Source organism: Chiroxiphia lanceolata, chromosome 2 (assembly GCF_009829145.1).
Source record: "Chiroxiphia lanceolata isolate bChiLan1 chromosome 2, bChiLan1.pri, whole genome shotgun sequence".
Lineage (NCBI taxonomy): Eukaryota > Metazoa > Chordata > Aves > Passeriformes > Pipridae > Chiroxiphia > Chiroxiphia lanceolata.
The window spans coordinates 4,772,441-4,786,461 of NC_045638.1; the positions used below are offsets into that span (position 1 = coordinate 4,772,441).

The 14,021-nt window shown below is 44.2% G+C and overlaps 1 protein-coding gene across 1 annotated transcript in view; it reads left to right on the plus strand.

The window, feature by feature from the left end:
- The first annotated feature begins 1,083 nt into the window (after window positions 1–1,083).
- UMODL1 (uromodulin like 1) overlaps window positions 1,084–14,021 on the plus strand; it is a 47,877-nt gene continuing 34,939 nt past the window's right edge. Inside the window, exons 1-6 of the mRNA XM_032677905.1 lie at window positions 1,084–1,201; window positions 8,688–8,849; window positions 9,261–9,367; window positions 11,024–11,216; window positions 12,156–12,287; window positions 13,095–13,214. Of these exons, the coding sequence (XP_032533796.1) occupies window positions 1,084–1,201; window positions 8,688–8,849; window positions 9,261–9,367; window positions 11,024–11,216; window positions 12,156–12,287; window positions 13,095–13,214 (832 nt within the window). The remainder of the gene's footprint in view (window positions 1,202–8,687; window positions 8,850–9,260; window positions 9,368–11,023; window positions 11,217–12,155; window positions 12,288–13,094; window positions 13,215–14,021) is intronic.

Consider the following 14,021-nt stretch of genomic DNA (forward strand, 5'->3'; position numbering starts at 1 on the left):
ATTAGGAGCCAGCCTGATGTCTGTGACATGACTGTAGGTTGCTTACTGCTAATTCTTAAACTCCATCTGGATCTGCTGCTGTTGTTGATGTTTCTCTGTGTTGTTTGGTGTCGTTTTTTTTTAATCCCCGTTCCTGTTCAAGTATTTCAGTTTTAAGTAAAACATGTAACAAGTTCACTCCTCATCACGAATGGTTTCAGAACTCTGGGAAATGAGTCCCATTCCCAGACCTGTGTGAAATGATGTAGTTAACGACCTTATCACTGGCTTTGTTTATCCTGTAGTCAATGAACCACTTCAGGTCTCAAGGCCTGATCTAACAAGGTCTGCTACAAATGCAGAGAGGCAGCACAGGAGCTCCAGGAATACCTTCTGTGTCAGATACCTGAAAGTCCTTCCCAGTGATGTACGAGGACCCAGTTTTAGCCTGGAGTGATGTCTGAAGGATGTCTTATTCCAGACGTCTACTGTGACTCATCTGCCCATGAGTTCCCTTCATTCCCTTTATAGCCAGAGGAGAGCAATGAACACTTTGGCATCATGAGGCTGGAGTGGACATGTGAAGTGCTTGGATGACTCTGGCCTGGAAGTGCCTATTTTGTTCTATTTTCCATTAACATATACTCATTTCCTTTCCATTTTCTTGAGTTAAATTGCCCTTTTTTTGCTTTGTTCCTGAAGGCACCAAGAACTCTTTGACTTTTCTGGCAATCTGCATCCTTTGATGACCAAAGTGATGCCTATGACAAGCAGTCACTACTAATTCTTTCTTCTGTCTGGTTTTTTGAAGTGATGTTCTTCCTAACATCAGCTTTCCTGGAAATCATTCATCTGTATTGGTTCTGTCACTGCTTTCTCATAACACTGTTTTCAACTAGATACTCGCAGGGAACTGATGCTCCGGAATGACAAGTTAATGCTGATCCCTTGCTTCCCTGTTTTTATTTTTCTTCCCCAGAAAAAGGCCTCTCTTTGCTAGGGTACCATCTGTGCAACTATACCCTGACCAAAAATGTGCTTAAAATGGTTGCCTACCAAAAGTCCTATGAGAGAAACACGTCCTGTGGAGGATGGATACCGTGGATGGTGTGTCCCCGGACGTACCATAAAACCCAGTATCGCACCATTGAAGTCTCTGAAACCATCACTCTCACAGATTGCTGTGAGGGATATGAACAAGTTGGACTCTACTGCTCTCTAGGTAAGTTTTGGTCAGATTAAGAGTTGAAAAAAAATGCTTCTTGTGGAAGAGCGTTCGTCCAGTTCTGGGGACATGGGTTCCTGTTCACTGGAACCAGTGAGTCTGCAAAAATGTGGAGTAAACTGTCCAACAAAGTAAGGAGTAGACATGAAAGACTAAAGCTTCTGGTTCTTGCTCTTTGCCACAAATCCACTAAAATTCCAGGGGATCTTGAAGAAGGGACCCCCTTGCTCTCCCCCAGGGGCTCCTTACCTGTCCTGGTTAAGGCCAATATCCCTGGCCAAGTGCAATAACTCCCCTGTGCCTGGTGCAGTGTCTGTTCTGAGCCTGTTTCCATTTACACGGAGAGCTTTCTTCTCAGAAGTGATTCGGGATGCACTTAGGATAACATCTCCTTTGATTTGAAGCAGGATCTATTCCTAGACAGAATGCAAACCCAATTTTGGTTTACGTTTAAAACAACCTGTGACCTCAGGGCAAGTCAGTACCAACAGCTTTCCAATCAAAACTATACTAGGGCCCATTTTCTCCTTGGTTATCTATGACTCTGGGGGTGCTATGAAAACTGGTGAACCTTTTGGTGGATCTGATCTGACTTCTGAGGGTTAACAAGGCTCTATTCAGGAAGACTTAAGCATTTTTGCCTCAAGATAGAAGCTTGTTCCTCTTCTCACATCAGGGCTACCAGTTGTCAACAAGAAATTCCCAGTTTTATTAGAACTTGAGATGTAGATGGAGGAGATTCCTTGAATCAGGAATGTTTTTTTTTTTTGATGGATAAAGTTACATGCTTTTGAGCTGAATGGACATCTTGGATTAGCTAGGCCAGCACTGAACTGTTCTGTCATGCAGAAAAGTTCTGCAGGACATAATTTAATCTCCTATTTTCAGCGTGACATCGCATTTTCTCCGTGTTCCCTTTTCAGTGTGGACCTGGGCATTTACACAGTCACACACTGCAACAGCAGATTGCAAAGGAAAGGTCCCATTGCAGCTCTGGCCCTTGTTTTGGGTCATGAGACTTGGGTGACTCAGATCTGTGGGAATGTCCCCAAACCTGCTCCTGCACCAGATCATATAACGTGGCATGAGAGGGTATGAGCCATATGTCCTGTCATGGGATCTGTCAAGAACAATGTGTTCATCCTACTTTTAAGCTGCTTCAGAGCTTTGGAAAAAAGAACCTCCCAGCAATTTTTTTCCAGGTGTTTTCTCAACAGTAGTAGAACATCATGTATAGCAGGAAAGTGCTTTTAAAAGAAAGATGAGAACACAGTTGTTGTGTTTTACTTGTTCCTAAAATTATTTGCTGTAGAAGAGAAATTAAAGCATAATTAGAGAGACATGATTCTTAATTTACTGTATCCTCCCATTGGTTGGCTCTGTGGCTGTTGTGGAGTGTCAGCCAGGGCAAAATTTGGCCTGCAGGTTACTGGGTGCCCAGGCAGTCTCGTCAGACTGGCAAAGGACCCATTGTTGATCATCTGCATTTTCCAAATACGAGTTCCACAGTGGAGAAAATCTCCAGTATGTCTAATTATTGTTGAAAAATTACTTCAGTAAGGTCTTTTTGTTACACACTCATGTGCATTCTTGTGTGCATGCATGAGTCAAATGACAAGACTAAGAGGCAATCAGAGAAAATGGCCTCTTAATTCTGTAGTGCAAGGAAAGAGCTGTGCCAGCTAAATGTGGAAGGGTCACTTACTAATTGTGGATATCACAGTTTGCACAAGAAACTCAGGTGTTTTGAAACTCTGAAAATCAAGACCATCTTCTTGTCTGGGGAAAAAAAAAAAGCAGCCTGGAAACACTTTAAATATTTTTTTCCTAGCATAATTCTATGTCTTTTAGAGGCATCTCTAAGGATGTTTTGGACTTGAGAGCTGTTGATGGGTTTGTTTCATCTAAAAGGAACAAATCTGTACATCTCCTGTAAACCTTGCAGAATTTCCACTCTGCCCTTACTACGTTGCTGGTGGGCACTCTGGGCAGGCTTGTCCATGAAATAATGTGGTCACCTTGACTCTTTTTCCTGTCAAAGTTAATCTGTGAACATTTTAAACCGTAGAAGGATTTGAATGGCTTCTAGGTGATTTCTGTGTTTACATTATTCCGGTATCTTTGCTTTTCAGGGCATTAGTCATAATTTCTGTGAATGGTAATGCACTGTCTAGACACAGTCTTAAATAAATGATGAGAAGAGAAACTGGAACTGCTGAAATTACTGCACAGCACACTGTTGAACTACTGTTATTTTTTCCTTGACGTTATCCATGCTGTCATGCTCTTCATCCTGCTAGGGGTGGGAAGGTCTCCATGACCTTTCCCAGCAACCTGCTCCTGGCCACTCCTCACCTTTTCTTCCTACAAGGAAACATTTACCCCTGCCTGGGATATGGCAGACCCTGTTTTCTTACTTCTTTAATGATGGGAAAAAGTACCTACATTGTTAAATGACTTTGTAGTTCTCATTAGTTGCCCATCTATCCACTGGGACAGCATTAGAGATGCGCACACAAATGACTTCAACATTTTTAAATAACAACTAAAAAGTTAATTATCTAAAAGTTAGGAAGTGCTAGAAGTAATTCCAAAGGTGGAATTAAATGAAACAACCTTTGTTTTCTCTCTTTGGGCCTGTGAAGATTAATAAACTCTTTTAATTACCTAATCCAGCTCTGCCGTGTCCCAAGGACCACATTTCCATGTGGTGCCCAGGGATGATGGAGCCCCTCTAAGGAGCTCCCCAGCAGCATTCTGTGTTGACCTCCACATTCAGTGCATGGTGCAGTGCTCTGCTGAGCCTCTCAATGAAGAGAGAATTATTTATCACCTCTTAAGGTGAATCCTGGGGGATCTACATGCAGCAATTTGTCTTCACACAGACTGCAGGAAGTGAGGGAGGTTCTCCGTCTTTCACAGATGGGCAACTGAGCTGCAGAGATACTGAGATCCATCCATTTTGTGCCCACTCTCAGACACCTTGGAGGCAGTTTTAATTTTTTTTTTTTTTTTAATTTATTTTGCTTTTCAGAGTGCTTAGAGCTGCCTTTAACAACTTGTGTGGTTGGGCCACAGAGATTCACATCCTCAATGGTGACTTTGAGAGGTCCCCCAACTGCTTGGCAGGTCCAGGGCTGCAGGTCAGGCTTGTGGACCTGCAAAACCCACGGCTCTGAAAGGTTGTTTCACCTTACAAAGCTTTCCCAGAATCTTGCAGGTAGAGACAGGGTGTAATTCCCCAGGCTAATTTCCAGCTGCTAGAATGGATGGTATAGTTAATTCTGCTGGTGGCTGGCTGCCTGCCCACTTTCCAGCACAAGATGAAACCAGAGAGCTCCTTATCTGTCACCCAACCCTGCTTGATCCCCAGCTAAGGAGGGAAAGAATGTATCAGCATGCAATGAACCCTGGTTTTTAAGCACACAAGTCTCTAAAACACTGTTTTAGTTCAAGTTCCCTGAGCACACTGTTAATCTGTTACCTCCATGAAAAACACCCTGAAATAAGAAGGCCCAGACAACTTTAATCCTGGATTTTCTCAACTTGAGAGTGTTTGATTTGCAATGTTAAGGTCACACTTTTAATCAGATCGCTCTTTGTGTGCATAACTTCCCAAGGTTTTCAGAAAAACCACTGTGAAGTAAAAAATGTTCATTTTTGGAGCCCAGGAAGCTCCTCAGCAGGACTGGGACATTTCAGGGCCAGTGTGTAGATGTTCCCATACTGACTCCAGCTGGAGCAGTGAGGAGCTGTGGCACAGCTGTCCCCTGTGCTTGAGCTGTCACCAGAAAGCCATGGGATGGTGGTGTCACGTATGGGTGGTGTTACAGCATCAGCCTGGGGTGGGAAGGTGCCAAAATGCCCTTTGGAACTTCACCCAGGAGCAAGTGTCTCTCTCTGCCCTGCAGTTTGGGTCCCTTGTGTGCCCTCAGCAGCTGCAGAAATGGGATTATACCTGTTCCCTGTGGTATCTGCTTATGGGAATCCTGTCTGGGAACTGTCTTGTCCCTTTTTGAGCCCACTGAAGCTGTCTGCCTCCACAATCCGTTTGGGTAAAGAAATGTGTGCTTTTGCTCATTTTGTTACTGTGGGCTCTGGTGAAAACCATCTCTGCTTTCACCTTACCCCCCACCTTTGGGATTTTGTAAACCTTGGCCACATCTCCCTCAGCCTCCTCTTCTTCAAGACAAAAGTCCTTGTCTTTTTAGTAGCCTTTTCTTAGAAGTCTTTCTTTGAAGGCCATGGTCCCCCATTGTCCAACAGCTGCATCCTTGCCAAATTTCAGCCCATGGCTTCTGAATGTGTTCTAGTGAATGACAGAGCTTTCCACAGGGAAGGGTGTTAAATATTTGTCAGATAATGGACCAACACACAACCTAATTAACCCTTGGAGAAGGAATCAGGATGGAAAACATCCACGTGAGCAGGTGAAGTCTACCAATGCTCAAAGTCTCACAAAACATGTGATGAAAACTGCCAGTCTGCCTTTGGAACAGACTTTGCCAGGGGCTCTTTCTATAATTTCATGGATTTGTCTCCACCTTCTGATACCTGAGACAAATGAAGGGTGCTGGTCCCTGGCTCTGCCATACCCTCTGGATGAACCCTGTCCCCTCCAGGTGGAAGGAGGGAGAGGGAGGGTATCATGGCTGAGATAATGGTGTCCTTCAGCATCAATCTCCAGGGAGATCCCTCCCTCCTGCATCCACAGCAGATCCAGTGGCTCTCCAGTGGGCAGGCTGGTAACTGACCTTTGGTTGCTAAGCACTGGGTGCTGCAGCTCTGTTTCCATACATTTATGTAAATAACAGAGGAGAAAAGCCTGTACTTCATCCAACTGACAGAGGAGTTGGCTGGCTTGCTCCCCAGTGCTGGCAGCATTGCTTGGTAGGTGACTGTCCCCAACGTTATTGAAGTGGAGAGCATAAATTGAATTTTCAAAGTGCATCTGGTACAATTAGGCAGAAATGTGAAGTGAATCCATCCCTGTTTCCGCTGATCCGAAAACGATGACCTTTTGATTTCAGATAAATGGCCAGGGAGGCACTGGGCCAGGATTCAATAGTGTTTTCTGAGATTGCATGTGACTCATTAAACCATTTACACTGCAGTTAAACAAGTAAAAAAAAAAAAAAAAAAAAAAGAGACTCAGGTGGAAAAAATTCTGCTTTGAACCTCAAACCTGCTTGAACTGCACCTGGATCTCAGAGCTGGAGGAATTCACATGCTTGGGTCCAGCTTACTAAGATCCACCTGGTTTTGAATAGTAAGGAGCACTGTTGAACAAGGAATATACTAATACAGGGAAATCCCTTGGTGCTCTGGTGTGAGGGGCTGCTTAGCTCCCTGCACAGGAGGCTGGGATGGAGCAATCACACGAGACTGGGAATGTCTGGGAGACTCATCTAAGGGCATCCGAAGCCATATCACACCTTATTGTGGTTTTAGACTGAAAATCAGGAAGAATATTTCCAGGAGTAAGACGTGTTTGGGGGGACAACCTGTAGTGCCAGCCCGAGAGCCAGAAGCAGAGGTTCCTGGTCTATACTGGGAAGCAGAATGGGATTCCTGGTGCTTGCTGGGCCCAGAAGTAACTTGAGTAAGATTGCACAGGGTCGATTTTTTTTTTTCTCATCCTATGGGGCCTGTGACTCAACTTTGGAGGCAGAGTTGGTCCTGTGAGAGACTAAAGAGAGTGAGTGCCTTTGGTTTACAGGCATGAAGAGGCTCATGACAGGCTGCATTAGGTAGCAGGACAAATCCTGCTCCCTGTAGGGCAACCAAACATTCATTGGGTTTGGGAATAGGGACAGAGTTTCGTAATTTGCTGCCCAGAGCTCTTGTGGGTCTCACACCAACTCTCTGTGAAAGATGCTCAAAGTCTTGTTAAAGCTTTTGCTTGTTGGGTGTGTGCACACAAAATACACACACAGAGTGGATGAAATACAATACAAAACAGTGTGGGAAATGCCATCCCATGTGCTCTGCATGCAGGTCTTTAAAAATATGTGTGTAAATGACCTGCATCCTACTGAGACAACTCAGCTCGGTGTCTTCCCTGTTCCCCAGCATTTGGATTTTGGAGGGGTTTTCAGTGGAGGTAACTCCCATCATTAAATTATGCCTACTTTTCATAGTTACCTTTCAGAGGCCCTTGACAGGGATAGTGTGGGCCCTTAGAAGGACACAGACCACTGCTCTTAAGAGTCTAATTCTTTGTGCAAATATCTCTGTATGTCCACTTGCGTAAATGGTTGAAAATTGCACATGTTGAGTTTTGCAGGCCATAGTTTGAGCTCAGTCCCTCAACTGTAGATTGAGCTGGGGATTTGGGGTGCTAAAAATGAGAACTGCTATGGAGTGTGCCAAAAAGTTGAGGCTTTCTGCTTGCAGTAGCCTCCAGTCTCCCATAGGCTAGTGGAGGGGGGAACCCGGAATGTGCATGTGGCAGCAAGTTACAGAGATTTAGTTTAAATCTTGATTAATTGAGATAATTTCCCTGTTTAAGAAGGTTACTTCAGTGAGGCCAAAAGTCAGTATCAGTATCCCCTTCTGCTTCTCAGAAACCTGGCATTTACTGTCATCTAGAGTCTTGGGATAACAGAAACTGTAAACCCACAGAACTGATGATTCATGATAGATTTATAATTTGTTGTGGACTTTTCACTTTCTGTGGGCTTCATTATGTCAAATGTGGTTTTTCTGCACCACAACTATTTCCATTGCAAGAATCAGGTTAATTTTCCTCCTGGCTGACTTTAATTGCCCAGTAATGGATCAAAAATCTGCAGGTGCAGAATGAATGGAAAAGAGAAATCTTTCAGGTTGATTAGAAAGATCAGAGCTGAGCATTACTTGGAGCTGTGTTTGAGACCGTGGGTGAAAGTAGTGATTGTAAGGCTTAGAAATGTTTTCTCTTTTCCTCTGGAGAGAAATATGTCCTGGAATTGAGTCAGGACCACTGACTGCCCTTGGCTTGGAAGCAGCAACCTTCTGCCTTAGCTGCCCTCTCTGCAGGGCTCTCTGGCATTGGCTACCAACCTCCTGGAGTGGCCAGCTGGTACAGAGCAGGTGCTGCCAGGCTGCAGCCACGGGCTCAGTTCTGCTCTCCTGTCCTCCTGTGTAACCCACTCACCTGCACATGAGAGCTACGTCGTGTCTCTGCTCTCATGGAACACCCACAATTACTGTAACTAAAGGTCAGCCTTGTGCCACGGAAGTTTGAATAATTATTAATGGAAATCTACAAATTCAAAATTTCTGTAGCAGAAATGTCACGAGAGAGAGAGAAAGATCTGAGAGCATTTACGCCCTTGGAATTAAATAATGGTATTTTTAGGCTGTTGTTTTCTCCCCGTGAAAACCTCAGAACAGACGGGCTTCTAAAGTGAGGAGGAGGTGTTTGCTATAAATTAAATAGCACAATTTTGGGGAAACAATTTTCTATATTTTTGTTCTCAGAAATGTTTTTGTTACTTAGCACTCAACAGATCCAGTGTGTTTGCCTCAAGACCTGGTATTTGTCCAATGGAGAATATGGAAACCTCTGATTATCCCTGCACGTTCGACGCTGAGTGTCCAGGGCTCAAAAAATGCTGCAGCTCATCCAAAGGAGCAGGCTGCGTGGACCCAATGCCAGAGGGTATGTTACTGATAAATTCAGGACTGCTTCTAACAGAAATATGCTTAAGTTTTCCTTCTGAGGGTGGGATTGGGCAGGAAAACTGTTACCATAGCTCTTCATAAAACAAATACGGGAATCCACCTTGGATCAGTTCCAGGATATTCAGCTTCAGTGCTTGCACCCGGGAGCGCTGAGCAGTGTGTGGGTGCTGCAGGTCATGTGGACCTTCCTTGGCTTCTTCTCCTTTGCTGGCACCTGCAAAGGAGGTGGCATATGGCAAAGGAGCCAGTAGGTGATGGGCTGTACCTGGGCCCTTCGTGTTTGCCAAGTTAAATCCTGCTTTGTTCTCTCAGAGTTTCCCTATAGCTCTGTTGCTTTCTATAGCATCAGACCTCAGATGACTTTGCTGTTCTATTTCATACATTTCAGGAAGAACATTCTGGTACAACGTGACAGTGCTTGTGAAAATGGATTTTAATGAATTAATCAGAGTGGACTCCCACCTTCTGAATCATTCCCGCCTTTTGCACTCCATGGTATGTACAGACACCAACAATCCCGTGTGCTGCTTGTTTTGTCCTTGTTTCTGTTACTCAGGGGCCACCCCTTACTCCCCCTCTTTTCTACCAGATTGATTTTTTTGGCCCTAATATATTTCTGATTACTGAACATCAGCTGCATCCTTAAGCAATTCAAGTAATGTTGATTTATCAGCTCCTTCAGTAAATTTTTCACATCTCTTCCAAGGGCAATTTAAAGACATTTTGAAATATAGGGGTTTTCCTGCTTAAATGGTGATTGCTCTAGCACTGATTGAGTTAAGTTTTGGACCTATGACTGACTGGGACCAGATTTCAAGACTTTCAAAGTGTGATAAGGAGTTTCGAGTTAAACCTTTCAAGAGACAAACCTGATCTCTGGCACTGGGACCTGCAAGGCACGTGGACTCAGCAGTGCCAGAAGTTTCACTGTGAAAAAACAGGATTAGGGCAGGAGATTGTGTTGGGACAAGGGTGTTGCCTTGTCAATCTTGCCCCCAGAATCAGGGCTGGGGCAGACAGCAGAGTGTTATATTTTTGCTGTAGCACCAAGGCTCTGCCTTGGGAATGAGTTAGCAGCAGTAAATCTGTCCCTGTCCCCAGCGTGTCAAGGAGGAAAAGTTGCAGGTAACCAAGGAAAACAGAGCCCTGGAAGAGGTGTGAGGCACACTTCCCGAAAGGAGGGTCTGCAGGAGGGACCAGGCCACAAACTAAAGCCTTGCTCAAACAGGGAGGCTCTTTCTGTCCTCTCAGGGGTACTTAGGAAATGGATTGATGAACTAGGACAAGACCCTCCAGGCCACAAACCCAAGCATTTCCCATGGAAAAAAGCAGGCTTGGATATGGCCTTTGAAAGGCACCCAAGAGGTCCCTAATTCCCTACATTTTTATTTCTGGTCTTCCCCAGTTTCCAGCTGGGAGTGGGCAAGTAGCAAAGGAAACCCATCTGCCATAATCTGCCATCACTGATGGGCAGGAGACTAGAAATGATAGCAGCAGCGTGGGTGTAGCTCTTCCTCCACCTGATTTACCCCTTCTCATATCCTTGTAAAAGCAAGAAATCTTGGTCCTGTCACTGTGTGGTAAGGAATAGAGGGCAAGGATCTAAAAAGACTTTTATATCTTGGTCTAAAACAAGCTATGTCAAGGTCAAACACTCGAGAAATAGAGACGATAAACAAGCTGCTATTCAGAGGGTCTCTCTGTGGCCCTTAATCTCACTTTTCATCCTCAGTCTATTGCTTTTCTTCTTTTTCTTTCCTACCCCTTTGCCAGCAGTCCTTTTAGCTGCTGAAAGTAAGAAGTGTTGGACAGCTTTTTTACAGATGAATTGTAACAGCATGTGTAATGTTTGTCCATTGGGACTTTGCAAAGCAGGACTTTTCCCGTATACTCCTGGATTACATCCTTCTGCCTAAGTGTTTTGAGATCAGCTCCACACCTCCCTTAGCTTGGCATTACTGTAATATAAATTAGCTGTGAAATGTGATAATAAGAGTGCATAAAGACAGGCCTAAATGTTACCACTTTGCCATGTTTTCTGATTTGGTGCTTTCTCCACTCAGATTATGATAATAATCGTGGCATAATTTACGCCTCAGCTGCGCTGAGGAATGAACGAGGTGCTCAAGTGTTTGTTCCCCCGTTTTCCAGATCACTGGTGCGTTGCAGCCCTTGAATGCCTCTGTGCACCACATCCAGAGCAATCCTGCAGGGATATACGCCGGGACAGTGGCCTCCCAGGTTCTCCTTGGGCTGCACCAACCAGCTCTGCTGGCTGAGGTCTCTTCTTCCCTGGGTGACGTGGTGAAACGCGTGTATGAAGTGATTGACACACAAGTGCAAGGTCATTGATTTACAATCCTGTCACGGGGAGGGGAAGCTTTTTTTAGGAGGTTTCATCCCCCTTCACTTGCATTTTCATTTATATGACTATTAATTTGCTTTAAAAGATTGTGTAGCGGATCTTGTAAAATTTGCAAATATGGCCCTGGCATTTCTGTTAAAGGATGGTGAGGGTTGTAGTTAATAATAATAATAATTTTAGATCGAATAGTTTAGAAGGGAATGCTCCTGAATGCTCAATTAAATTTATTTTCTCCCAATAGTATACCCCATTTTTAAAAGAAAAAGCAAAGGTGTCCATATATGTTATGTTGTCCATATTAGTTGTATTCAACAGGCCCTTAAGAAAAGTGTTTTCTTGGGAAGCAGATATACTCTATTGCTATAGATGTGTTGCTATCAGTAGCTTGCATGAAACAAGTCACATTGATAGTCTGCTAATTCTTATAACGTATTACTACCTACTTTTTAACTGTTAGGTGAACATTTCAGTATTTTAGTTTTAAGTTTTGTGAATCTACTCATTAGTGTGTAGCTGTCTGAACGTTTGTACTCCCGAAGTGCATCCATAAGCCCCACTTTCAATGCTTCTTATTCTGTGTTTACTCAGTCCAACTGTCAGTGGAATCACTTTCAGCAGGTCTCCTTCCTCTTCTGCTGACATCTCTTAGGTTTGGATGACATCCTGCAGCTGTAAGCAGGAGCTACCCCCTAACTGTCCTCTAATTCCAAAGAAATGGAGTAAAAAGTGAGAGGGTTGTAACTGCTTTGGGGAAGGGCAGGATTCCAATTTCATTGCACCCGTGTACATCCAGAATTATTTTAAGAGTTACTGCAGATTTACACTGAATTTATCATATCCAGAGCCTGGTTTATACACACTGCAGATCAGTCTCGATGCTGATATCAGTGTCTGTTCAAGGTGTGTTCCTCTCCCTAGATGTCAACGAATGTTCCTACGCTGAACTCAACGCCTGCCCCCAGAAAAGCACCTGTGTAAACCTGGAGGGTTATTACAGCTGTGACCCTCACACCCATGTCACCCCTCACCAGCTGAGCCGAAGGAAGGAAGGTAAGAAACGAAGATCTCACCTTGGGGAAACACTGAGGAAGTTTCTGTGGGAATTTGCTGTCTGTCACAGGAGTCGCCTGCAGGGCAAGGATTTCTGGAGGACTCAGTGCCCCTTTTCCTCCTGCTGGGAGGAGATGCCACATAAGCCAGCTGTTACCTGCTTCTGATTGAAATGCAGTGTATTTATTTCACAGTCCCTTGCTGTTTCTCCTATCTCACCCTCAGCTGTCCTCACTCATCTGCCAAAACCTCTAACTTCAGACCCTGACTGCTTCTCAGAACGTCATTCACCACCAGTGCACCTCCCCAGCCTCCTGGGAAACAATTAATTATGTTATTTATAAAAATTTTTAAGTTTTTTCTCCATTTTGACTGCGTGAATGCAGCCCAGACTCAGTGGTTGTGTGATCCCACCCTGAGCTGCTCCACTGCCCCCGAGCCCTTTGCTGCAGAGAGCTGGAGTTTGGCACTGGGTGAAATAATACCTTGTGGTACCAGCCCAGCAAAATAGAGAGGCATGTACTTAAAGCCCACAGACATCAATGGGCTGATAATAGGCTTTAAGTTAATGAGATGAGTAACTGCTTATAGATTTGATACTTTAGCTAGAGAACAATTCTACAATCCTTTAATCTCAAAAATTAAGATAATGTGTTATTTTAGGCTTTTGTGAGATGATAATGTACTTATTTTCTATTTATGTTACTTCTATTGCTGCTTTCCAGCTGTGGAAAACATGAATGGTATTATTTGGGATTTGCTTTGTTAGGAATACTCTAACTCTTTGATAATACTATTTCCCCTTAGGCATTGCAGCATCTACTCCAAGTTCAGCAGTAGATGCCCTTAGTACCAGCAATAGCTCTCCTTCTGTAATGAATTCAAGTCTTTTGTCCATAACTAACCAATCTGAAGATACTGGATGCTGTAAGTAATCTTGGATTTTAGTGAATATTGTCTTGATTTTAATTCAGTCACTCCTAGATCCCTTTCAGATAAGAGTTATCACAGCCCTTTTAAAAACACCCTGTCCTTCTTGTGAGAGGAAATAGCTTTCAGTAGTTCTTTGCCGAGTTCAGAGAGACAGGCTGGATATTCTTGATCTTCATCCACATCTTCTGATCCAAGCCCAAACTGGAGGAATTAAAGTGAGGCACCTCTAGTGCAGGAGGGGGATGGCTTTGGGGGTGTTTGGCAACCACCTGGCTCAGAGTCCTGGAAACAATTATGTCTTATTGAAGCAACTTACAAAAACAAACGTTTTTTCTTAGTCTAACCATCAGCATGAAAGAATTGAAGTTGTGGTAGCAGAATGACACGGTCTCTGGGTTAGCATGGGGTGTGATGCTCATCTCACCTGACCCCAGCTTCTGCAGGAGAGGTGTCTAGTCTGGGATCTCTCTCTAGTTAGTGGAGACAGACTGGCTCTGCTGGAGGGCAATTCATCCTACCCAGTTTAGACACCTCCTCCTTTGAGGAGAGGAATCATCTCTGAAGGGTCCTGTCTTTTCCCATTGGCATGACAATGATTGCACTGGACTAGAGAGGAATAACAGGTGCAGTGCTGCACACCACTGTGCCCCCAGCCTCTGCAAGCTGGGGTCTGTGGGGGTTTTCTGGGCATAAATCCAGACAACCTTTGCCTGAAGAGGTGCATTTTGATGATTAAAGTGACAAGAGGCAAAGCAGGTGTCAACACACGTAGAGTACACAGATTCACTCTTCCAAACTATT